The 26,725-nt window shown below is 40.0% G+C and overlaps 1 protein-coding gene across 1 annotated transcript in view; it reads left to right on the top strand.

The window, feature by feature from the left end:
- The window catches only part of MID2 (midline 2), a 111,423-nt gene extending 90,122 nt beyond the window's left edge, over positions 1 to 21,301 (top strand). The window contains exons 5-9 of the mRNA XM_056125774.1: positions 3,031 to 3,158; positions 4,721 to 4,864; positions 14,273 to 14,434; positions 18,659 to 18,866; positions 19,809 to 21,301. Of these exons, the coding sequence (XP_055981749.1) occupies positions 3,031 to 3,158; positions 4,721 to 4,864; positions 14,273 to 14,434; positions 18,659 to 18,866; positions 19,809 to 20,211 (1,045 nt within the window). The 3' untranslated portion in view covers positions 20,212 to 21,301. The remainder of the gene's footprint in view (positions 1 to 3,030; positions 3,159 to 4,720; positions 4,865 to 14,272; positions 14,435 to 18,658; positions 18,867 to 19,808) is intronic.
- The last annotated feature ends 5,424 nt before the right edge of the window (positions 21,302 to 26,725 follow it).

Here is a 26,725-nt window from a genome sequence, read left to right as displayed (position 1 = left end):
GATGTTTTTGGTTTGATTTTACTGTTTTGGTCTTACATTGATTTCTCAATAGCCTCTTGCTACAGACTGGCTTTATTTTAACTCTCTGCTTTTTGCTTCCCTGAATATGCTTGGTTTTCTTGCTACCTACCTTCTGCTTACTTTTGTCTTTTTGAGCAGCTCTTCTTTGACCCATCGTTTCGATGCTATGTTCCCTGGAACTTGTTATTTTCTTTTCCCAGTATAAATGATTCCTGTTATAACTGTACTTTCTTTCAGTGCTTCAGTTCTGTTCTAGGTGTTCATGACTTCAAAATCTCTCTCTAAACCTTTTTTATTTTTCCAGAGGCACAGGTATAGCCTATGACATAAGAGGAACAGAGAGATATATGTGGTATGGTTTGCAAACCATATTCCCAACTTAAGTATAAATAGTACTTGTCTCTCAGAGATTCTGATATTCTTCTTCATCATTATTCATTGTATTACATTAAGGCAAAGCAATGAGTTAAAATGGACTTTTGATTGGGAAAAGCATTCACTCTCATTATAAATGACATTCTATACCTAATAGAATTCAAATAAAGGAGCACAAAGGTGCACAAGCAGACACTCTCACATAAAATCCAATATAATTTATTCTTTACTACTTTTTAAAATAAAAATATTATTGAATCCCCATGAGAAACACAGTTACAAAATTGTACACGATTGGGTTTCAGTCATACAATGTCCCTTCACCAGTGTACATTTCCTACCACCAGTGTTCCCAGTTTCCCTCCTGCCACCCTCCCCAGCCTGTCTGTATGATAGATACTTCTCTCTCTCACTTGCTCTCTCTCTTTCTGTACTGTCTCCAATCCAATATAATTTAATTCATTCTTAGTCTACAGCTAGTATTTACATTTAGGAGTATAGTGTTCAAACATAAGGTTTGAATACTACATGTTTTGCATTATATACTCATTTGAAATTTATATCCTCATTTGAAACTTAATATGTCATGGACTTGTTGTCTGTTTATTTGTGTGTTTGGGTCACACCCAGCTTATTCCAGGCTCTGCACTCAGGGCTCACTCTTGATGGTGCTTAGGGTACCATATGGGATATTAGGGATTGAACCTAAGCCAGCTGCGTGAAAGGCAAGCACCCTATCCACTATTAGTTCTAATAGTACTACCTACTATTGTTCTGACCATTCTTTGGCTTTTCATGTAGTTGGATTTTTAAATATATGCTGGCCGTTTTTGTTTTATAAATTAACTTTCTGTTTTGTTTGCTCTCCTATCATCACTTTACTATCAGCTCATGCCTAGATACCTTAAAGTCTCTCTCCAGCTGTAACTACTTCCAACCATCCACCAAATCTCAGCATCTATTAATATCATATGATTTTTTCCTTTCCTTTTATTCACATAGTGTATTACATTGATCGTAGTGTATTTTATCTTGCCTGCCTGGACTAAGCACGTCCCTCTTTGTCATGTGGCATTTTCATTTTGAAGCATTGTTGAATTCAATTTACTAGTAATTTTAGAGAATTTTACATCTGTGTTCATTAAAAATAATGGACTGTGGTTTTCCATTTTTGGTAATGTCCTTGGCTGTTTTGGCATCTGAATATTGTTGGCCTCATAAAATATGTCTGGAAGTGTTCCTTCTTGGAATTTTTTGAAGAATCTGAGGAGACTAGGCTTAAGTTCTTTCGATATTGGGTGGTGTCCAGGAAGGTAGTGCAAAGCGGGGGTGAAACCCATGTGCAAAACCCAGGACTGAACCAGAGCATGTCATGGCCTTGCAAACATTGCCAGGAGGTTCCCTGGCACTTATGAGCCCAGACAGCACTGTATCACTAGGCCTGAGCACTGAGCCATCAGGCCCACACCATTGCTAAATATCACTGGGAGTGGTTTTGGTGGTCCCAAACTCTGCTGGGGAGGCCACTATGAAAATCAAGTAATATTTAGTAAAACCTCTATTGCCTTATTAATACCTTTCTCCTTCGTGATCTATGGTCTAAGTGTAAGGGCAACTCATGACCAAATATTATTCTGTCTGTCCCTAGTGTCTTGCACATTAATTGTGCTTAGTAAGTCCATAGGGCTATGGTAAAAAACATATTAGAAAATGTATGTAAAGTACATGCATACTGCCTTGTATATATTAAGTGCCCCATATTATGTTAATGGATTGGAGTGATAGCACAGTGGTAGGGCATTTGCCTTGCACAGAGCTGGCCTGGCCAAGCCAGGTTCGGTTCCTCCGCCCCTCTCGGAGAGCCAGGAAAGTTACCGAGAGTATCTCGCCTGCACAGCAAAGTCTGGCAAGCTCCCCGTGACATATTCGATATGCCAAACACAGTAACAAGAAGTCTCATGATGGAGACGTTACTGGGTCTGCTCGAGCAAATCAATGAACAACGGGAGGACCGTGACTGTGATTATGTTAATATATACAGTTATATAAGTTATTCATACAGTTATTTGTTCACTATGTGTTCAACAGTATGTTAGAGGCCACGGAAGATAAAATATACAAAGTTTAAACTCTCGAGAATCTTTGAATTAGTTGGGAAAATGAATAACAACATTAGATGTAAATGTTATAAAGGATCCAACAGAGTACAGTATTGCGGGAAAGGTTTGAACACAGCCACAGTATGCCGACTTTTTGTTTATCATAAAACCCAGAAGAAAAAAGATCTGTCAAATTGCTCCTACCAAGCCTGTCTTCAGAGGTCTAGTTTTGATGCTGCCTGCCAGATGGAAAATGATGCAGAAGGGAAAAAATCCTCTATTTACTTCTCAAAATTAAGACAGGATAGAGGAGTATGTTTAAGGGATGAACATATGCGAATAAATATGCTCTAACTTAATTGGTTCCTCATGATTAAAATTGAAATGGTTTCCACTGGAAAAGCACAGATATTTTTCACTTAATGAATCAAGCCCTACGCATTGTTTATTTCACCCTTTAAAATCAGAAATCAAACACTGGATAAAGGTTTCAGAACTATTTTGAAGTATATTGATGTACTCTTCTCTTTTCCAGGGTCGCTATGGCAACTGCATCCTCTCAAGTTCTGATTCCAGACATCAATTTTAATGATGCCTTTGAAAATTTTGCTTTGGATTTTTCCAGAGAAAAGAAACTGCTGGAAGGGCTCGATTATTTGACAGGTGTGGAAATACTGTGCTTTCCTTACTATTTTAGTCCCTTTCTTTTCATGTGCTTTTACTCTAAAATAATAATCAGAAAAGGACAATATTTATAACAAAGTGCATTTCTAACCTTTTCAGTGGCACATGTACTTTTACCGTTGAATTATTTTGGTTTATGTAATGGAAAATAAAAATGATATGTCAAATATTTCTGGAGGTAGATTATATATACATATAAATACATATAGATATATATTGTATTTACCTTTAAGTATATACCCCACATATATTTTAAGGTAGAAAGCTAAATTACTGGTGAATTTTCCATATAAGTCTTTCGGTATCACTTTCTTTTCATTTTGGAGCTGTACCTTATTGTGGTCAGGGCTTATTCCTGGATCTGTGTTCAGGGATCACTTTTGGTAAGGCTAAGGAAACCATATGCAGTGCTGGAGATTGAACCTGGGTTGGTGCCAGGCAAATCAAGTGCCTTAGCCACTGTACTATCTCTGTGATCCCACAGAATATCACTTTTATGGAGGTAGGACTCGGGTGGCAATTAGGAAACATTAGAGAATGCTCCACATGGTACAGGTTCCACTCAAATGGTTTTAAGTAAATTGAAGAATTAGCATAGTAGGAAGAAAATTATAAAAAATAACTTGCAGATAATTTTAGAAAATGAGGGCTACAATTGTCTGATTGCAAGTACTTCAGGATTACTGAAAGATCATTTCATGAGAAAAAATACAGAATAACTATGTGCTTTTGTGTATATTTAGTAAAAGATTTAAATAGCTCTCATTCATCAAATACCCTGTGCCAGACTATATATTAATTTTATATCATTGATCCTCACAAAAATCTGAGAAAATTGTCACCACATTTACAAATGAGGAAAATCCTATTAATCTGGATTTGATATACTCCCAAAAATATAATAAAACACTTTAAAATTTTAAAAAATGAGGTACCAGAGAAATAGTATAGGAGTTAAGATGCATATTTTGCATATGGCCAACCCAGATTCAATCCCTGAGCATCACTGAGTATAACCCTTGAGACCGCAAGTGCCACCAGAGTTTCCCAGCCTGGTGTTGCAGGGCCCAAGCAGCATCACATCCTCCAGTTCTCACATTGAACCGCCTGTCTGGTTGGCCAAAAATTCCAGGAAGGAGCCCTGACTTTCTAGACACTGCTTGTCTCAAAGGACATGCTTTGCATGTGGGAGCCCCAGGTTCAATTCCCCATACCACATGGCCCCTTGAGCACCACTGGAAACAATCCCAGAGCCAGAAGTAGCCCTGAGCACTGCCCGTTATGTCCCCCAAATCAACCAAGGATACACCTTCCCCACACTAAAAATATATTGATTGTCATCTAATGAGAAAATTGTGAGACCACTTTGCTCAAATATATACGTATGTATTTTTACAGGCAGATTAGACTGTCTTGACAGCATGCTTGAATGCTTGCAAATCTTTCCCCAAAAGACTTTGGGTCAGTCAGCACTTGTAACAATTGTAAATATTCCAGGACAGAGAATATGCTTTTCTTACCTTCTCCACCTTTCCTTTCAGCCCCAAACCCACCATCTATCCGAGAGGAACTCTGTACTGCCTCCCACGACACCATTACCGTCCACTGGATCTCAGATGATGAATTCAGCATCAGCTCCTATGAGCTTCAGTACACCATATTCACTGGCCAGGCTAACTTCATCAGTAAGTCATGGTGTAGTTGGGGCCTGTGGCCAGAGATAAGGAAATGTAAGGAAGCAGTAAGCTGCTCAAGATTGGCCGGGGCGCCACGAGGCAAGTGTTTGTAAGACATGTTAGGTTGTTTAGTATAGTGTTTCATAGACAGTGTAAGCTCCCTCAGGACATTGTACAAACCTGACTAATGACAGACAAGCAAGTTGTGTATTTCACTTCCTGGGCAATCACTGTGGCCACTCCCATTGCTTTATATAATCCTGACCCTTTTCTTCATTCATCCATATCATTTCACTCTCCCAAGTCATCACACAGCTCAGAATTAATTTGGGGGAAGCTCAACCACCATCATTGCTAATATGTGTGTGAACATCTCTCACTTTCTCTCTTGTTCCACTGTACTATCACGGTACAATACATTTATTTATACATTTAACTTCCTACTATTTCCTTTGCTGTAGTCCTTTTCATTAGCAAATACACTGATATGTCTCCAGCCACAGTCATTCTTCCCTTTTCCCCGTCTCCCTTTCCTCTAAAAATGAAAGCAAATATAGACAGCATCTCAGGGGACTACAAAATGAATGATATTTTAACTTAAATGTTCAAATTCACCTTTCTGATCAATTTTGAGCAATACAGGGCACAGTAGGAATTTTGGCCAGACAAGAGGGATCCAGCTGCCAATTCCTTTCCATCCACTGTGGGAATGAAAGCCAATTTAAACTCAGATTCAAGACTGGAACTTAGTCCCACTCTAAAATGGCATGTACATAGATCCAAGTCAGCATGTTCTGTAATCTTTATTTTTGTGTGTTTTTGTGCATCTGTCTTCACAAGCCTCATGAAAGTTTCCCCATAAGAACCTCCTGTAGACCATTTTTCCTGCTTCCTGGAAATTCAGGGAGAAGATTGCTGACTGAGGGAGGGGATGGGAACTTTTAGGGGTCATATTATAAAAAACGTTTGCCTCGTGCATCTCTAATATAAGCCAGTTGGCCTAGCAACTGTGTTACTAGCAGTTTCTTTAGGCTATGAGATCACAAGCTCCAAAACCTCTTGGCCATAATGATTTTACTGTCTCTTCTGCTCTGGAAAGTCACAGTCAGAAAGTATGCTGCTTCCTGGGAATTCGGGAATAAGTCCCCAAAGTAACAAAGATCTAATGGTTGTTATCTGTTTTTTTCAAAGATATCTAGCTTTGTTTAAAAAAAAGATGATTCTTCACAGTAATAGGATGGCAAGTCAGAATTGGAAGGAACCTTGGAAGTTACTGAGTCTAAGCTTTATTACCAAACAACTTGTAGATGATCGGTCTGACTCTGCCCGAACGCTTCTGTGATGGAATGTGCACATCTAACCAAAATGGCTCGTTGAATTGTTGTGCAGCAATAAATAGTTGTCAGTGTTTCTTTATAAAAGGCCCAATTCCTCCTTCTAGCAAATGGTTCTGACAACAAAAATTGGCATGCCCATTACTCTTTGCTAATTGCAGTCACTCCTGCATACTGTATTTCATTTAGTACACATGAAATAGATTTGAATTCTGTTTTGTAGATTAAGAAACTGAGACTCAAGTTATATGAATTTGTTAAGATCTCTAAGTTCATAGAGACAAAATTTGGATATAAGCCTTGAGACATGCTTCATTTTAATGCTCCTAGAATTAAATCACGGCTACCAATTGGTCCTAGTCCTGGCTTTCTGTGCCTCATTAATTAATCCATTGTTCATAGGACAACTCTTCAGATAAGTTTACCTATCTCTTATGTCCCTTCTAGATTTATTCTTTCCCAGGCACAATTCTTTGAATTTTTCCTCTTGTGACAAGGTTCACGCCCTCTCTTGTCTTGGTGTTCTTTTTATGGACACATTGCTATTGATCAATGTGCTGTCTGGTACGTGAACCCAGCACTCCCCCCATAGAAGAAAGCAGGGTTGTTTTTCTCAAAATTAGGTGCTGACCCCTTGTCCTATATTTATTTTTTCTAGTGAAACATTGTCTACTAAGTGTGCACAAAGCAGAGTTGGCTGAGATCCCTAGGTATTCCCGATTCTGTTGCTAGACAAGTATCTCAACTGAAATACAGCTTTAACCATATTAACATTTAATCTGGTTCATTTTGACTCCTTCCAGCATCTCTCTGCCTTTCAATATATTTTCCTTCCCTCCCGGTCTGCCTAATGTCTGCCTCTGATAATTGGTAGAGAGGAATAAATAGACCAGGGGACGTTATTTGCTAAATGGCAATGGGCAAATAAGATCTAACTGTTTTACTGGGAATAAATATTTATGAAGAGAGTGGGTCTCCATCCTACCTGCCCATCTGACCCTCTTCTCTTAACTATACAGCAGGTCTGAGAGTTCTTTTCCTTTGATATTTCTTTTTATTCATGTCTCAATAAAAATTGTTTTATCTTGGCACTATAGCCAATCAGAAAGTTGTGGGGCCAGAGAAATAGTACTGTATGTAAGGCACTTGCCTTGCATCCAACTAACCTGAGTTCGATCTCATAATTCAATATATTCCCGTATGCACAGCAGTATGTGTCCCCAAACCTTCCCCCCTCCAAAAATATGCCAAGAATATCACTTTTATTCTGAAATTTCATTTATTATTGAGATAACATAGTTATAATAGTGCTACTATTTATGCTTTTGATGTACCAAGTTACTGCACTGCCACTACCAAAGTGCCAGTCCCTCCATGACTCTCCTGATGCCACTTTTAGCCCTTCCTGATCCTCCCCAACCCACAACTCCTCTCCTTACCCCCCACTTGGTAACCTCAGTTCTATTGTAAGAATCCAAGGGTTTGTTTTCTTTGGATTCTTGTTTTGTTTCTTTTAAGATTTTTTTTTTTTTGCTTTTTGGGTCACACCCGGCGATGCACAGGGGTTACTCCTGGTTCTGTACTCAGTAGACCTTTTAAAAAAAACAACTTGAATCTAAACAGATAGCACTGTAGCACTGTCCTCTCGTTGTTCATCAATTTGCTTGAGCGGGCACCAATAATGTCCCAAAACAAATTGTGAGACTTGTTACTGTTTTTGGCATATGGAATACGTCATGGGGAGCTTGCCAGGCTTTGAGTGCTGGTGAGATACTCTCGGTAGCTTGCCAGGCTCTCCAAGAGGGATAGAGGAGTTGAACCTGGGTCGGCCGCATGCAAGGCAAACACTCTACCTGCTGTGTTATTGCTGCAGCCCCTTGTTTTGTTTCTTTATAGAGTGTATTTGGATGAGATCCATCTGGTAGTTGTTTTTCTCCCTGTGACTTATTTCACTTCAACATAGCACCCTCTAGTTTCATCCATGTTGTAGCAAAAGGCAAGATTTTGTCTTTTCTTATAGCTGAGTATGATTCCATTGTGTATAGATATTATAATTTCTTTTTTAAGTTTATTTATTTTCTTTCTGAATATTTTTTTTTTGCTATTTGGGTCACACCCACTGATGCACAGGGGTTACTCCTGCCTCTGCACTCAGGAATCGCCCCTGGCACTGCTCAGGGGACCATTTGGGATGCTGGGAATCGAACCCAGGTCGGCCACGTGTAAGGCAAACATCTACTCATTGTGCTATTGCTCCAGCTCTCTTTCTGAATAATTTTAATGAGTATAAAGAGTATATTTTCATCAAGCAAAAAATTATATTTGTTCTTTAAAAAATACCTTCTCTCTGATGCTTGAAAATAGAGCACTGAAGATAAAAATACCCAAAAGTACGTGTTTTTGTTCCTGATTCTTACATTTATGCAAAAATTTAAACATGTGAATATCACTTGAATGTTAATTGTATTTCTCCAATTAACATACTTAAGGGCTAGAGCCATAGCACAGCAGTATGGCGTTTGCCTTGCGTGCAGCCAAGGTTCGATTCCTCACCCCTCTCTGAGAGCCCAGCAAGCTATCTCACCCGTGCAGCAATGCCAAACACAGTAACACGTCTCAAAATGGAGACATGACTGGACCTGCTCGAGCAAATAGATGAACAATGGCACGACAGTGTTGTTTTTTGTTGTTATACTTAAATCCCTTCCATTGTTTTCCTAATATCTATTCCATCTCCATGATTTTTTTCATTATTCAACAGTAACAAAACTTCTGTTTTGTTTTGTTTTGTTTAAGGGCAACATCAGACAGGGCTTAGGTCTGCATTCATGAATTACTCTTAGAAATGCTCAGGAGACCATATAGGATGCTAGAGATTGAACCTGGTGGGCAGCTTGCAAGGCAAGTGCCTTACCTGCGTTACTATTGTTCCAGCTTCCATAATAATTTTATAGATATTATAACTTCTATAATCAGAAGTTTGTTCCTTTCTTGTAAAAATTTAGGCTGGAGAAGTGGTGTCCTTATTTCTTTGAACTCTCTTTATTTTTAACTACCTCCTACCTCTTCTAAGATTTGAAATCTTGGCTAACAAGTAATGCTTCAGATGATGCTATTAGCTTCATGAGAGTTTCAATATATATTGAAATGAATGCCTTCCCCTTTCCTGTAGATCTTTCCTTGGATTTAATATTTTGTTTCATAGTACAACAGCACTGGCAGTAAACTCTGTCTGGCCAGATAGCCTAGAATATGCTACCACAGCAAGGTCAGTGGTACAGCACTTACATTGCATGTGTGCAGGCCTGGGATTGAGCCCCAGCACTGCAATAGACCCCCCCATCACGGTCATGGTCACGGTCCTCCCGCTCTTCATCAATTTGCTTGAGTGGGCCCAGTAACATTGTGAGACTTGTTACTGTGTTTGGCATATCGAATATGTCGCAGGGAGCTTGCCAAGCTTTACCGCGTGGGCAAGATACTCTCGGTAGCTTGCCGGGCTCTATATCCTGCTTACAACCTCTATTACCCCTTTTTTCATTCTCATGCAAACTTTCGTCATTCATTTAAACTCAAGTTCTTAGATTTCCATTGTTCGGATTTCCTTTTAAACCAGGTGTAAATGTCCATACCATGATTCAATTGGAAACCCCATCTCACCAAGTCTCAGTGATATCAGGAGGAGTATTATTTTCCTTTTGTGAAGGGCGTTTGCCTTGCACGCAGCCAACATTGCCGACTCGAGTTCAATTCCTCCGCCCCTCTCGGAGAGCCCGGCAAGCTACCGAGAGTATCTCACCCGCACGGCAGAGCCTGGCAAGCTACCCGTGATGTATTCGATATGCCAAACACAGTAACAACAAAGTCTCCAATGGAGATGTTACTGGGCCCACTTGAGCAAATCGATGAACAATGGGAGGACAGTGACAGTGTGAATTTTACAAATTATAGACCAGGGACCAGAGAGATAGTACAGTGGGTAGAGCACTTGCCTTGTACCCAGCTGACCCAGGTTCAAACTCTGGCACCACATATGGTGCCCCGAGCCCCACCATGAGTGATCCTTGTGTACAAAGCCAGGGCAAAGCCCTGAGCTAAACCTGATGTGACCCAGGAACAAACGAAAAAATAAGTCACAGACAAGTTGCAAGGCTTGCACAGGAACACCATATACCATATACCCTTTACTCAGATTCACCCATTAATAGCTTGCCCCATTTTATTTATCTTCTCTACTTTTCTCGAGCCATTTAAGAGTAAATTGCACTCATCATGACCTTGCATCCTATATTCTTCTGTACATTTTTCTCAGAATAAGAAAACTATCTGACATAGCCACAGTACAGTTGTCCACTTAAAAAGTTAACATAGACACTTTTATCTAACTTATCAATTCACAATACATGTTTTCACTAATATTCTTTATAAGATATAGTGGGACCAATGTTGTCCTTTATAATCTACGATTGGGTATTGTCTTTGTCACGTCTAACCTTTTTAAGATGGAACATTCTCCCAGTCTCTCTTTGTTATTTGATGACAATTTAAAAAAATGCCCTTGCATTTCTGTTATATTCTTCCTCATTTCGAGTTTGTCTAATGTTTCCTCCTACAGGAGATGGTGTTCCAAGTATGCATTAATGACTGGAATATTAAATCAGATACTGTGACCTTCTCGGGGTATCACATCGGGAGACACACAGTTAACTTTAAGTACCAGGTCTCATGTGTTGCTCAATGTCTTGACCATGAGGCTGCTATTTTTTCTTTTTCTTCTTTTTTTTTTTTTTGCAACTAGTAATTGTGCAGTGGTCCTTTGACTATGCAAATATCCCGCCTTCTAAATCAAGCCCATCTCACCGGCACTCATGTTTTAGCAGGGATCCTTGTTGCCAGATGGAGTGTTTACTGTGATGATTGCAACATGATGGTTTTTCAACTGAGTATTCCCTCCCATATTTACAAGTTGGCACACCAGCACTCTGCTGGAAGCCAGAGCCTCACCCTCCATTTGTTTATTTATTCGTCTACGTAGTATGGGCTCATGAATTCCCTATTTTCAGTGGTTACTAATTACTATTTTCTTACCTTTGTGTTCAAATTGGTAGAAGCCTTTCAAGTTGGCTCCAGGATCTTTGGATTCTACCATCATTTGCTTGCTCTCTTCCTTACTTTACAAAACCACAAAAAGGTCTATTCTTGTTTTGACCTTACCAGCTTTGAAATTAAGCCATTTTGTTTTCAAAGAACCCTAGATTCACTTTGAGGGCAGTGGTATTAGAAACGAAGGTCTCAATATAAGACAAGCACACAGGTGCCCATTCACGTAAACATATGCACACATGTAGTATACTTAACTATACTGTGCATATGCATATACGTGTGTATGTATACAAAGTACATATATTTTAGAAATCACCAGCTTGTACCAGTTCTTCCAATTCAGGGTACTGCATGTACTGTCCTTGCAGGTTTCTTCTTGACTTTCCTATCCCATGTTTGCATGTTTCTGATTCCATAATTGTCCTCATGCACATTAACATTACGGCATATACTTCTTTACATAGGTTGGAGCAATAGCACAGCAGGTAGGGCATTTGCCTTTCATGCAGCTGACCCGGGTTTGATTCCTCTGTCCCTCTCGGAGAGCCCAGCAAGCTACCAAGAGTATCCCTCCCACACGGCAGAGCCTGGAAAACTCCCCGTGGCGTATTCGATATGCCAAAAGCACTAACAACGTCTCACAATGGGGGGCTGGAGTGATAGCACAGAGGGTAGGACATTCCCCTTGCATGCGGCCAACTCGGGTTCGATTCCCAGCATCCCATATGGTACCCTGAGCACAGTCAGGGGTGGTTCCTGAGTGTAGAACCAGGACTGACCCCTGTGCATTTCCAGGTGTGACCCAAAAAGCAAAAAAAAAAAACCCCAAGTCTCACAATGGAGACATTATTGGTGCCCACTCGAGCAAATCGATGAACAATGGGAGGACAGTGCCACAGTGCTACTCCTTTACATAGTTCCGTAATTTATATGAAATAGATTCAGACTTGCTCTGCCCCCACCCCTACAAAAACATACAATGGCATACAATGGGTCAGTATTAGTTTGCTCTCCTCCTCCCACTTGCATCCTTTTTGTGTTTGTTTGTTTGTTTGTTTGTTTGAAATGCAGTTGGGTCCATTTGTTTCTGTATGCTTCCATTTTTATTCCTCTCCCCCCCCCCCCCACCCATTCACACAGATTTCATTTTAATGTTTTGATTTTGTAAAACAATGGTATATTCTCCAAATGGAAAACAGAACCAAAAAGGTATACACAGATAAGTGTCATTCTCACCCATATCCTTTAAACTCCTTTCCTGTAACCCTGTCCCTTATAGGTAATGGATCACATTTTTTTTCCTGGTTTGTTTTTCCCTTCCTGTTGTTGTTGTTTTATAAATATAGGCAAAAATCTATGTTTTCTTATTTGTCTTTTTTTGCATTAAAAATATCCTACTTTAAGCACTCATTTGAAACTTGCTCTTTTTAGTTGATAGTATATCATGGAACTCACTCCATATAAAGTCATAGAGATCTTCTGCATTCTTTTGTACAGATGCATTAAACTTCATTGCTAAGTTTTTTTGTTTGTTTGTTTTGGATTTCTGTAAGTACATCTGGAAGATTATGTGCCTCCTCTTTTTATTAAAATTTCATGTGCAGTTTATAATTTATATTGTACATTGGGACATTGGAAATCAAGGTCTTAATCACAGTTTTGGGGCCTTATTCTTATTTTCCTTTAATGAGAATCACTGAATCTCTCCACCAGCTATTTTTCTTTGTACAGTATATCTATTTATTCTCCATTGTACTTCTTTTTATACTTTTAATTTAGAATTCTTCTACCTCTCTCCCCAACTAATTATAAAACGCTCCTGATTAGATTGCTCTGAAAATACTCATTATTGCTTTCAATTTTCAAACTCCCTAATATTTTACTAGAGCTGCATATGGGTGACTAATTTCACCACCCATTTTTCTTACCCTTTCCACCCTCTGGTAGAATTGTGGTTTGAAAAATGGTAAACTAAAAAGCAGATAACAGATAAGAGAACTCTAGATAATCCGCATACTAGGATGTGGATTCTGCTTTTCATAAAAGCCAAATGATATGTCTCGTTATGTACGTTTTTGTCTAAGTCACTATTAATGGTCTAAGGAGTTTTCAAACGAGAAATTTAGATCTCCAATCCCTTTCACTATTTGGGAGGAAAGAAGTTTCTAGATAATAATGTATTCCTGGGCCATCTAGTTGCAAGTGACTAATGGAATCATAATGGGGAAAGGGTAAAACTAGATAGTGTTGTGAGGAGATGTTCTTGCAGTTTGGTTATCATGTCATCTCCTTGACTTTCCTATGAGATATTGGAGCCCAGCTAGTTTTGGAAGTAAGGGTGAGAGGAGATAAAAATAAAAGAGTTTAGTGATAAGTTGTGAAAGCATCGCTAAATTGGCAAGACAAAGAACATTGTTTTCCACCCAGTGGCTTGTGATGTAGTGAAGAGACCACTGGACTAGGATTAATGACACCAGATTTCTCCTCTCAGCTCCACCATCAGTTGTTTGGATAAATAATTTTTCTCTTCTTGATCTTCGTTTTTTCAATTGTAAAATGAGGGAAATACAGTGTCAAAGGTGTCTTTTTGGCCTTGAGAGTCTGTTTCTGTGTGCTTCATGAAACCACTCTACCTAAACTAGAAATCCAGTACTCACAGGATTGCACCTTTGGAATCAAGATCTAGAGACTCTACAGAAGTGATTATTCTATGATTTTTATACAGAATCCTATCTGGTATCACTTGGCAGAAAATATTTTATTTTCTGATTTTCACTTCTGGCTACCATTGCCAGGAGTGAGAAGCTGGGCATACCTGTAGCTTCATGGGAGAAAAGAAACAAATTCTTGTGGGACTCAAAAGAAAAAAAATTAATTTTGAGGTCCCTTCTGAGGGAAGGCATATAATGATATTTTTGTGTGCTTCTCATCCTGTTTCCATGACTTGCCTGTTAATGCTTTGTCTTTCCCCATGTCACAGGCCTGTATAATTCAGTGGATAGCTGGATGATTGTGCCAAACATCAAACAGAACCATTACACAGTGCATGGACTCCAGAGTGGGACTCGCTACATCTTCATTGTCAAAGCCATAAACCAAGCAGGCAGCCGGAACAGCGAACCTACCAGACTCAAGACAAACAGTACGTTGTGATGACTCTGAAAGGAGAGAGAAATTTTCCCATTGGTGCCAGGGAGTCCCCTCAGCAAGCCCCCAGAATAGTACCAGAGAACAGAGGCACTGGATAGAGAAGCTTTGCTTTGTTGTAGTTTATGTTGGGAAGAGCAGGTTTGTGTGCACCCTTGTGAGGTATGTGGACACATAGAGATAGTTAAAATAATTGGTGACTTTGCAGGATGTTTGTGAAGTGTTTTCTCCCCCAGTTCCCCACGCTTGAATGACAACTGAGCTCATGATAATGATAATCGATCTGGTAAAATCCTTCTACCAGAGAATCTGCTGCTTGGGAATGGTTTTGTATGCAAGGGACAGGCGCTCAAATTTAGCTTTACAATCAGTATTTGTTCATCATTAAAACAGTGTTCTTTTTTCCTCTTGCATTCAAGAAATTTGAAGATAGGTGGTTCAGGGTTGGGAAAATAACTGTGTGATGCCTAAAATTCCAAGAGTCTTGTGTGTGTGTGTGTGTGTGTGTGTGTGTGTGTGTGTGTTGACTTACTGCTGCATGGCTGCAATATGGCGGCGAACTTTTCTAGGAGTTAATTCCTTTACAGAGAGTAAGATGGGGAAAGGAGTTGTTGTCCATGATGATTATTCTTTTTTAATCAAGAAAACAGGTACTTTTACAAAATCACCCGTCATTTGCTTCGATCTTATGAGCCTCTTATGCGACAAGGAGGGACGTTGGGAGCTAGAATGTTTAGCTTTCCTAGTCTCTGTACAGAAAGATTGTCACTTGATCACTTGACTTCCCATTAATCGTCAATTTGCTCGAGTGGGCGCCAGTAACGTCTCCATTTGTCCCTGTCACGTGCTAGTGTAGCCCAATGGCGTCTATTCGTTCTAGGAACACGAAGAACCTCAAACTGGTCGTTCATGATCTTGATGAAGAATTCTGACCATCTGGTAGGTGGGCAGCCACGTGGTCTTTTGACATCCCGCGGAATCCAGTCGGTAACGGCTTCTAGCCCAGCAGTCATCTCTAAATCTCATTATGTGTCCAGCCCATCTGATTTTTGACGCCTTGGTAAACAAGACAGTGTCCCTGATTCTTGATCATCTACGGAGGTTGGAACTCTGGATTCTTTCTCTCATTTGAGTGAAACGTGATACTCCAAGCATAGCTCTTTCAGTTTCTCTTTGGGAGACCGGAATAGTGTTTTCATCCTGTTTGCATAGGGCCCAGGTCTCTGAGGCCTATGTTAGTGCAGGAAGAACAGTGGAATCAAAGAGATGTGCCCGGAGCAGGAGGTTCTTCATCCTCTTAGCTATTTCTTAGGCACTCTTGAAGGCGTTCCAAGCCGCTCTTTTCCTCCTGCGCAACTCAGGTGCCAGGTCATTCGTCATGTTGACTTCTCGACCTAGGTACACATAACTTGCATTTGGAGATGGTCGTTCCATTGAGAGCGAATGGAGCATCAGGAACGAGGCTGTTTCTCATAAATATTGTCTTCGTAAGATTCAGCAGTAGTCCGACCTTTCCACACTCATGGTCAAAGTTGGCCAGCATTTGTGCCGCTTGGCTAATGTTTGGTGTTATTAGAACAATGTCACCAGCAAAGCAGAGGTGGTGTAGTTGCCGATCATCTATCTTCACTCCCATTTCTTCCCATTCCAGTCGTCGCATGATGTTCTCGAGGGTCGCACTGAAGGGTTTTGGTGAAATGGTATCACCCTGCCGAACCCCTCTCTTGACATCAATGATCACTTCTTTGTAGAATGGTGAGATCCTGGTAGTGAATACGTAATACAGCTCACGGAGGATACTGATGTATTGAGTTTGAATGCCCTGATTGGCTAGGGCTTCAATGACCGCTTCCGTTTCAACAGAATCAAAGGCCTTCTTTAAATCAATGAACGTTAGACAGAGCGGCATTTTGAACTCCCGAGAAACCTCAGTGAGCTTGGTTATCGTGTGGATATGGTCGATGGTGCTGAATCCTTTTCGGAACCCGGCTTGCTCGCATGGTTGTCCTTCATCTAGTGTTCTGCCAATCCTATTCAGGATGACTCGAGTGAACAGCTTGTAGATGACAAACAATAGGCAGATTGGGCTATAGTTGCCAATGTCGTGGATGTCTCCCTTCTTGTACAGTAGTACAGTCCTGCTGGTTTTCCACTGGGACGGAACCTTGCATTCAGACAGGTAGCGTGTGAAGAGCTGAGCCAGAAAGATTGTAAGAGAGGGAAAAGTGGGGAATGAGAATTAGTTCACCAACAGTATGTTCCAGAGATCCACATTTTTTGCAACACACCCTTGTCTCACCCAACTGTTGGTCTTCTGGTTTAACCGATTTTGTCATTGGGTTGTATGCAATTCTAGAAGCCAACTAATGTTTTCTGTAATGCCTGATGAACAGTGGCTCTAAAATTTGACTCTTCCTAGTTATATGTTAATTATATTTCAATTGTAGAAGATCAAACGTTGTTCTGTTGTTGAATTCTCAGTTTGTTTATGTGTGTGTGTTTGTTTTCGCGGTGCCATATTCAAGGCATGCCTTTTCCTAATGAGCCACATCTCCAGTCCATCGGTTTGCCTTTATGTTGCCACCAAGCAGCAGTTGCTTCAATTGCTCTCACCTTGCCTCACCTCAAATACTCCTTCACCTAAAATCTATTCAAATCCTAAATCATTCTCTGAAACAAAGCATTGAACTCAGCACATTTTGAGAACGTGAGACGTTTTAAGAGACCCCTTTGAATTGGACAACATATTGGCAGCATTTTTAAAGAGAAATCTGGGTTTGGGTTTGACTTATTAATGGAATCTAAAGAGCCAGCAAGGTGTATGGGCCTATGAATGATCCTTCTATGAGGCTGCCTTGAGAGTGGTATTCCTAGAGGACAAAGATGGACTTTTTTCTTTTTTTTAGTGAAACACCATGAGGTACAGTTGTAGACTTACAAACTTTCATGCTTGGGTTTCAGTTATACAATGATTGAGTACCAATCCCTCCACCAGTGCCCATTCTCCATCACCAATGATCCCAGTATCCCTCCCATCCCCCCCACCCTGCCCCACCTCTGTGGCAGGGCATTCCCTTTTGCTCACTGTTTCCTTCAGGGTCTTGTAGTTTGCAATAGAGGTATTGAGTGGCCATCGTGTTCAGTCTATAGTCTACTTTCAGCATGCATCTCGCATCCCGAGCAAGTCCTCCAAACATCTTTACTTGGTGTTCCCTTCTCTATCTGAGCTGCCTTTTCCCTCAACATGTGCTACCAGCTTCCAGGCCCTGGAGCAGAACTTCTGGTACTTATCTCAACTATTCTTGGCTGTTCAACTCCCATTCTATTATTTTATATTCCCCAGATGAATGCAGTCTTTCTATGTCTGTCCCTCTCTTTCTGCTCATTTCAGTTAGCATTATACTTTCCATGTAGAACCGCTTGTATGTAAATTTCATCTTTTCTAACAGCTGTATAGTATTCCATTGTGTAGATGTACCAAAGTTTCTTTAACCAGTCATCTGTTCTCAGGCACTCGGGTTTTTTCCAAATTTTGGCAACTGTGAACAGTGCAGCAATAAACACAGAAGTGCAGATGTCATTTCAACTGCCCTTTTTTGCCTCTCTGGGATATATTCCCAGGAGTGGTATTCCTGGGTCAAAGGGGAGTGCAATTTCTAATTTTTTTGAGAATCGTCCATACTGTTTTCCAAAAGGGCTGAACCAGTCGGCATTCCCACCAGCAGTGAAGCAGAGTCCCTTTCTCGCCACATCCATGCCAACACTGGTTGCTTTTGTTGTTTTGGATGTGGGCCAATCTCTGTGGTGTGAGATGATATCTCATTGTTGTTTTGATCTGCATCTCCCTGCTGATTAATGATGTAGAGCATTTTCTTATGTGCCTTTTTGCCATTCGGATTTCATCTTTGATAAAGTTTCTGTTTATTTTGTCTCCCCATTTTTTGATGGGGTTGAATGTTTTCTTCCTGTGGAATTCAACCAGTGCTTTTTATATCCTTGATATCAACCCCTTATTGGATGGGTATTGGGCGAATATCCTTTCCCATTCTGTAGACTGTCTTTGTACTTTGGTCACTGTTTCTTTTGAAGTGCAGAGGCTTCTTAGTTTAAGATAGTCCCATTTGTCTATCTCTGTTTTCACTTGCTTGGCCAGTGGCATGTCCAAAGATGGACTTCTTAAAATGTTCTCATATGTTTTTGTATTTTCTCCTTGTCTCAGGCCAACCTTTTAAACTGGATCCCAAAATGACACACAAGAAATTGAAGATCTCCAATGATGGACTACAAATGGAGAAGGATGAGAGCTCTCTGAAGAAGAGTCATACCCCAGAGAGATTTAGTGGTACAGGGTGCTACGGGGCAGCAGGAAACATATTCATTGACAGTGGCTGCCACTACTGGGAAGTGGTCATGGGTTCCTCAACATGGTACGTGGATCCCAATTTTCTCTATTCTCTCTTGTTGTGAGGTTCTTAGGAACTTCACTTCTCTAAAAATGATGGGATGAAAATGACTCCAGAAAAAATGCCAGTTTTATTTGTGGGCATTTTTTTTTCTGTAAATGATGGGGAATCTACTAGGCTAGAAGTTGAATAAATATAACTCTGCTATTTATTTGTTTGGCTTTTGGGCCCCACCTGGCAAGGCTAGGGGTTACTCCTGGCTCTGCACTCAGGAATTACTCCTGGTAGTGCATTGGGAGACCTTATGGGATACTGGGGATCAAATTCAGGTTCTCTGTGTGCAAGGCATATGCCTTACCCCTTGTGCTGTTGCTCCAGTCCTCTAATTGCTAATTACAAATATGGAGTGGTATCATTAAGAAAGAAATCTGTATTTTATCCCTTCCCTTCCCTCCCTCCTCTGCTCTCTGCTCCTCTCTTCTCCCCTCTTCCCCTCCCCTTCCATCCCCTCCTTCTCTCTCTCCCTCCCCTTCTTCCTTCCTTCCTTCCTTCCTTCCTTCCTTCCTTCCTTCCTTCCCTCCTTCCTTCCCTCCCTCCCTCCCTCCCTCCCTCCCTCCCTCCCTCCCTCCTTCCTTCCTTCCTTCCTTCCTTCCTTCCTTCCTTCCTTCCTTCCTTTTCTTACTTCACCCTCTCTCTTTTACTTCTTTCTTTTTCTTGGGCTATACCTAGTGGTATTCAGTTATTCCTCCTAGCTCATGGATCATTCTTGGCAGGACTGGGTTGGGGAGACCATATGTAGTGCTGGGGATCAAACTCAGTCCAGCCACGTGCAAGGCAAACACCTTACCTATTGTAGTAATCTCATCGGCTCCCTGTATTCTATTTCTTATATATGCCATGTCATGTCTTGCACTGCTCCAATCATTAATAAATGCTTATTTCTCTATCTTTTGTGCTGTTTGACAGGTATGCAATTGGTATTGCCTACAAATCAGCTCCCAAGAATGAGTGGATTGGCAAGAATGCCTCATCATGGGTCTTCTCTCGATGCAACAGTAACTACATAGTGAGACATAACAACAAGGAGATGCTGGTGGATGTGCCCCCACAACTGAAGCGTCTGGGAGTTCTTCTGGATTATGACAACAACATGCTGTCTTTCTATGACCCAGCTAACTCTCTTCATCTTCATACTTTTGATGTGACCTTCATTCTTCCAGTTTGTCCAACATTCACAATCTGGAACAAATCCCTAATGATCCTATCTGGTTTGCCTGCCCCAGATTTTATTGATTACCCTGAGCGGCAGGAATGCAACTGCAGGCCTCAAGAATCCCCTTATGTTTCTGGGATGAAAGCTTGCCATTAAGTTACAAGAGAGCATATAATTCACTGGCTCTCCCGTTCAGCAGTTTTTCCACTTCTAAAACCTCAGTTAGTGCTCAGTATACAAGATACAAAATAAAGTTTATTTCAATCATTTAAAATAACTAGATATTCTAGATTTGATTTGTGTGCATTTAAGCTTGTATTCAAATCAATGTATTGAGTTTCTCAGAACAAATGATCTGAGTAGCCTGGGTTCAAGCCATTGAAGAAAAATATTGTAGAGAATTCCTCTTGTCATTGGAGATGTGACAGTTCCCAATGATGTGGGACTATCACTGATACTGAAGGAAGTTAGGCTCATTCTAGGTAAATAATGTAGAACGATGCTCCAAACAGGGAATAGCCACATGGAACATAAGGGTGGGTGGGGCATCAGCCTTTCTAGTACTGGCTAATTTAGCCAAGTAGAACTTTGAAGTGTCAAATGATCATGTACTATATATAGCTTTTGATAAAATCTGCAATCAAGGATTTGTTAGAAAGAAAACATGTATATATAATATATTAAATGAATATATAACACATTGTATATTCATTTTAATTATATATGCATCATAAACTTTTTCATTTGTTCAATGAGTGAGAAATCTACTGAAAGGGAAAATAAATTATGCTATCCATTTTTGTCCACTAAAAGGAACACTGACTCCATCAACATTTGCCCTTCCTCTTTCCCTCCCTCCCTCCTCTAATACAATCCCACAAGTTCAGGAATGACAAGCACAGTGGGAAGGGCTCTGGGTTGGATAAGAAGAGATTGGGAAACAGATTGCACAGGAGATGGAGGCTAATGGAGATAGTTCTGAATTGTTGAAAATTGTGTCACAGAATATTCAAAGAAACACAATTTTATTACTTGGATGGACATGCAGTTACTAGAATTAGGCTTTTAAAAAAGTGATTATTGAGGGCAGAGAACTACTCTAGTGGTTATGGTGCGTATGTTGCATGCAGCAGACCTGATTTGATCTCTAGCATCAAATGGTCCCCTTTGCACTTGCAGGGGTCACTCCCAAAACCAGAGCTGGAAGTAGTCCCCAAGCATACCGGATGTGGCCCCAAAACCCCTGAAAGAAGAAAACAATGATTGACCATATTTACTAATTTGTAAAATGGATTGTTATAATTTATAACTTATTTACATATACGTGTACCGTATCTTAAGATAAGACACCTTTATGAAGTGCTTTAGAATGCTGAGAACAGTTTGTTTTCTGAAACAGGTCAAAAAAATCATTCCTCTTGGAATGTTATCAACATCAGTCAGCTTCTGTGCTGACCCTTTTTGGCAAGTGCAGCCTAAATTCCATCCTTGACCTCCTTGCTCCAATTGAAGGGAATCAGGCTTCATGGGCTGTGATTTTGATAGTGCCACTTCAGGCATTGGGGATGGAAGAGCCAGAGCTTTCTTTCTCTTTTTCCAGGAGTCAAGTCTGCTTCAAGAAGCCTATTCCATAGGAGTTATAAAAATATTACTGTTGTATGCAGAACGATAGCTGTTACAGGCCCCCAGATTGGAGTTTTGAAAAAAATATTTTATTAATTCACTCAACTATCTACTAGATGCCATGTATCATACTGCTGCTGAAATGTTGATAAGTCACAATTCCCTGTTGTCAATGAGGTTTACCATTCTGTGGGAGAGCAAAGTAGCTATATAAATCGCCTAAATGACAGTAACTATTTGTTATAGAAAGCTAAACAGATACAGGTGGCAGGCTAAACTTAACGTATCTAGTGGCAGAGTTAACTTTTTGGTTTTCAAAGTCAGGATGTGTACTTCCTGCTAATCAGGAAATGAGCAAACTCAGTAAGATTCGGCCATATTGGGAAAGAGCTTGTGATGGAAAGCTCATAGCTTTGGCTAAAATGATCCTATTTCCTCTGCCATTTAAGGGTGAGAACTAGGGTGAGTACTTCATTTGTCAGAGGCTGTTTCTTTGTAAAATAATATCTACCTCACAAGGCTGTTGCAAAGATTAAAGAAAATAGCACATGTGAACTGCCTAGCACTGCATCTAGCATTTAGTAAATGTGTAAGAAATATTAAGCTCCGTACCCACTCACTCAGTTTGGACCTCAGAATTGGTCTTTCCTACCCTGGTCTCCTCTAGACCATCCCCAAATTCTTAAAGCAAAGCAGAAAGATTATTTCCCCTTTTATATAACCTTAACTAGCTCCTCTAGCATCTGCTAGGATTCACTTTCTAAGGGTTTGACTTTTTGGGACCCTGTTTGCTTTCCTGGCTTTATCTTTTGTCACTCCTCACTCCCTTTCTTACCAACTCCTCCAGTTTTTATAGCTGGCCTGAAATTGTTCTTTGGTCCTGAAGCAGAGAAATTAGTAACAATTTTGATGTTCAGAGTATATAGTAGAAATTGTTCTTAAGTTAACAAAATAGTGTGAAAATTCTCTAAGTGTGACACTCCACTTCCACCCCACACATTCAATTTTCCCATATTTTGTTCTTGGGTCATCTACACTACTCATTTAATATTTCCTTTAGATTTTAGTGACTGACAATGCTTCAATTTCCCTAGCCTTCTTTTGACTCTAGCCTGTAAGACTTTTTCTACCCTGACAAAATAGTCAGATTGATTCCTGACACCTCCCCCAGACAGCACTCTGAGCCTGCAACAATAATCACATGGTAGAGCTTTGTTTTCCAAAGTGCTGCCTTCTATGTTAGAATTGCCTTTTCTGTTTATTTAAACAACTGCTTCTTGGACCCCAGCCCTGATCTCCTTAATTAGAATATCTGGGCACAAGAGTGGAATGTGACAATTTTGACAAGCTCCCCAGGTAATTCTGATGCACAAAATTTAATGTGATAATCACCTTCCTTCTTAGACTCTGAATGCCTTGAGGGGAGGGACTGTATTTTGTTCTTCTAAGTGAGTGGAGCAGAGTAGGCGTCTGGCTCATGTTTATTGAATGAATGTGTGACTGAACAAATGAGTAATCAAAGTTTCCCTCTTTTACTCTGAGATCCACATGGGTGTTTTGTTATTTCCTGGGCTGAGAAGCTTGGTTACTTACTTCACCATTTGGGCTGTATTGATGGTATTTTGTGGATATTCTGGACTCATATGCCTAAACTAACATTGTCACCCTCAGAAACGCTTTAAAATTTCTCTTGGGAGATAGTCTGTCGCATGTGGCACCATTCTGTTCAATATTTGTCAGTCTATTCAAATTTCATTCTTTGAAAGTGGATTTAGGGTTTGGATATAACCAAAAGTCACTCCCAGCTAAGTCTACTGAATAAAATGGGAAATTCGACAAGGATTAGCGATAAAGTTTCTGAGCCCAATAACAAAAAGTGCTTTCCAGGAAACAACATGGAGGTAAAGTATTTAGTGGAGACTTGTGTAGAACACTGGCAATGCCAGGGACCTTAAGAGAAGTCAGTGACTACCTCTAGGTAAACCCAGTTGAACAAAGGGACTAGCGCCTGTATTTAACACCTTCAGAGAAGGTGTTTCCATAAAATTTTGTTGTTTCTCTGCTCAATCTATGCTATAATACTTTCTGTTAGAGTATGTTATGTTACTTCTCTGTGTGCAATTTATGCTTGTTTCCACATTTTATATTGTCTTATTGAAGAAAGCACAAACATAATCACAAAGTCAAGAGTTAAGAGAATATGAAAGAAAATTTATTTCCACATTGGAGTTCTGGCTACTTATAAGTAACAGTAACTGCATCTGGTTGTTTTTTTTTTATCATGTAATTCCATTGTGTAACTTTGGATGCAGTGAAATTCAGATTGCAGCAAAATCACTTTCATATTCTTTTCAGCTAAAATATACTAGGTCAATTTTCTAAACTTCCATGGTTTACTTATTTATATATGACTACCTGAATGGACCAATCCATAGATGGACTTTTTGATAAGCTCAAATATTTGATACCCTTTTCTCCACAAAATATGAGGCTGATGGAGTAGAACAACTCAAATAATTCAATACCTGGGGTTATTTGCAGCCTCAGAGTCATTGGGCTTATATCTGGCTATGTATTACGTGTTGGCTGGATTGACTGCCATCAGGTCAAATAAAACTGCCTTTTATGGTTTGATCTACTGGCTTTAGACATATACTGTGTTGTTATTGGCTATAATATTTATTCAACTATTGTTGGACTATTTTTTATCAAATGCTTTATCCCCAGGCTTGTTTGTACTGGGAGATCTGGACCAATGCTGTCTCTCCTTGTGACAGAAATCTGAGCATCTGTGGATTACACAGCCTCATCCCTCTGCAATATCCCAGCCCATCTGAAATGCTATATTATGAATTAAATAAATATCTATGTATTCATGAGGTTTTTATGGTCTTTCATAGAGTTTGCTTGGGGGGAAGGTTAAAAGAATGTGACTTTGAGTTACTGGAATTGGCTCCAGTGACTTGGGGGAACTTATTATCAGATAAAGGTTTGGGCAGAGATGATCCAGAGAATTCTGGAAACTGACATCCAATTATGTAGACTTAGGATTCAGGAGCACGATGAGATCAGGGGTAGTACAGGAAAGAAAGTAAAAGGTTCGAGGAAACATGACTCATTAAGTTTGGCATTAGGGCAGAAGGTAAAATTTATAGAAGAAAGAAAATCCCTGGGATAAACCTTTGTTTAAGATCAAAGGATGTTCAGAAACCAGTGAGCTGACTTTTTGTTAATATACCTGTCTTGGGCCAGAGAGAGATCATGGGGATAAAAGTGTTTGCTCACATATGCCTAACCCCAGTTTGGTCCCCCACACTGCATATGGTCCATTGAGCATCACTAGATACAGCTCAAATCAGAATAAAAACAAATAATAAAATATCGTCCTTAAATAAAGGAGCCAGAGAGAGAGATCACTCAGTGAGGTTTGGGCATTTAGGCAAAACATGGTTTAGTGTTCTTTGCTTTGTGTTTTGCAGATACTTTTTTCTTTTTTAAAGAAATGGAGGTATATGGTTACCCTGCATTGAGAAAGTCAAATAATGTTAATTTTCCAATGTGCATTCATTTGGTATAGGCTACATTTAAGGTATATACATTTCTCTTTTTAAAGAAAGATATAGTATCATACACATAATAGATTACAGTATAGTGTACACATAATTTGTACAGACCAGGAAACAAAACATGACTTACTTCATTGCAATAGCCTTATTGTGGTTGTCTGGAACAAAACTGCAATTTCTGTGAGATGAGTCTGTATTCTAATCAGAATATAGGTACCCTGGGTGAATTAAAGCAGGTCAATCAAGGTAACTGCTAGAGTTATTTGAAATAGGTTCTCATATCAAGAGCTCACAGGAACTAAAGGCCAACAGTAAGAGGATTAAAATATAAAAAATAAGAATTTTGAATATCATGGTCTAATTAGAATTAGTGGTCTAATTGGAGAGTAGACTGAGCAAAAGTCAAACATGGGACTATTATCTACAGCAAAAAATTTTACTTTTGGAGGCTCAGGGAAATAGCTTAATTGGCTGAATAGATGCCTTGCAGGCCAGATGCTATGGTTCTGTTACTGACACTGCATGGTCCCCCAGCACTACTGGACGTGACTCCCAATAACAGAGCCAGGAGTAACCCATGAGACCACTGAGTGGCCCCAGAACAAGCAATGAATGGAAAAGAGTTTAAACATTTTGGGGGACATGATGGGAGAGCCTTGTTCCATTTAATGCACCAGGTCAACAGACATGGGGTTCTTTATATTCCACCTACCTAGGAATAGTGTTGTACCTAAAGTCTGAGTGAAGCTGAGCCCACAAGTGGAGGCAATGCGATTTGTAACAAAGGTTAGGAGTAAGCAAGGCCAAAAGGGTTGTTTGATGGCTATAGGGCATGTAAACAAACAGATGAGAAATAATGAGAATGGCTTCTACCATGTGAATTCCCAAAGATGCCACTGAGCACTTGATACAAATTACAATTATGACTAATATGACCTGGTCACTCTTTAGGCCTCTACTGGTCACTCATTCTGTGCCTGTTACTGAAAATGAAAGCATATTAAAATGAAAAATGTATTCCTAACATTTAGTGGAGTATCCAATTCAGTGATTCTTCCCCAACTGTTTTTAGTCTATGAACTCAAGCTACAAGGTACAATTGAAAAAGGAAGCACTTGCTGATGCAAGGGTAAGACTGAAAGCCCTTGTCCACAGGAGAGAACTTATCAGTTCAGGTTCTATACAGCCAACATTTACTAAGAATCTCCTGTGGGCAAGTAAACTTGCTCTAATATTCCCGCAACTACTTGATAACTATCTCTTGTTCTTTAAGGCCAGTATCCTTCAAAGAGTTCAATTGAAAGAATTCATCAAGTATGCAAAAATCGCATTCATTGGGCCAGGGAGTTCAAGGAGCTGGAAGACATACAAGACATGTGGGAGGCCCAGGTTCAATTTGTGGTACAGCATGATCCTTTGAACACTGCCAAGAATGCATTTCCCTGTCCACCCCCCACCCTGCCCCGGGAATAGCCCTGAAG

This window comes from Sorex fumeus, unplaced genomic scaffold (genome assembly GCF_029834395.1).
Source record: "Sorex fumeus unplaced genomic scaffold, SorFum_2.1 ptg000058l, whole genome shotgun sequence".
NCBI lineage: Eukaryota > Metazoa > Chordata > Mammalia > Eulipotyphla > Soricidae > Sorex > Sorex fumeus.
The sequence above is the reverse complement of the archived record's forward strand: the minus strand, read 5'-3'. Positions and strand labels throughout refer to the sequence as shown.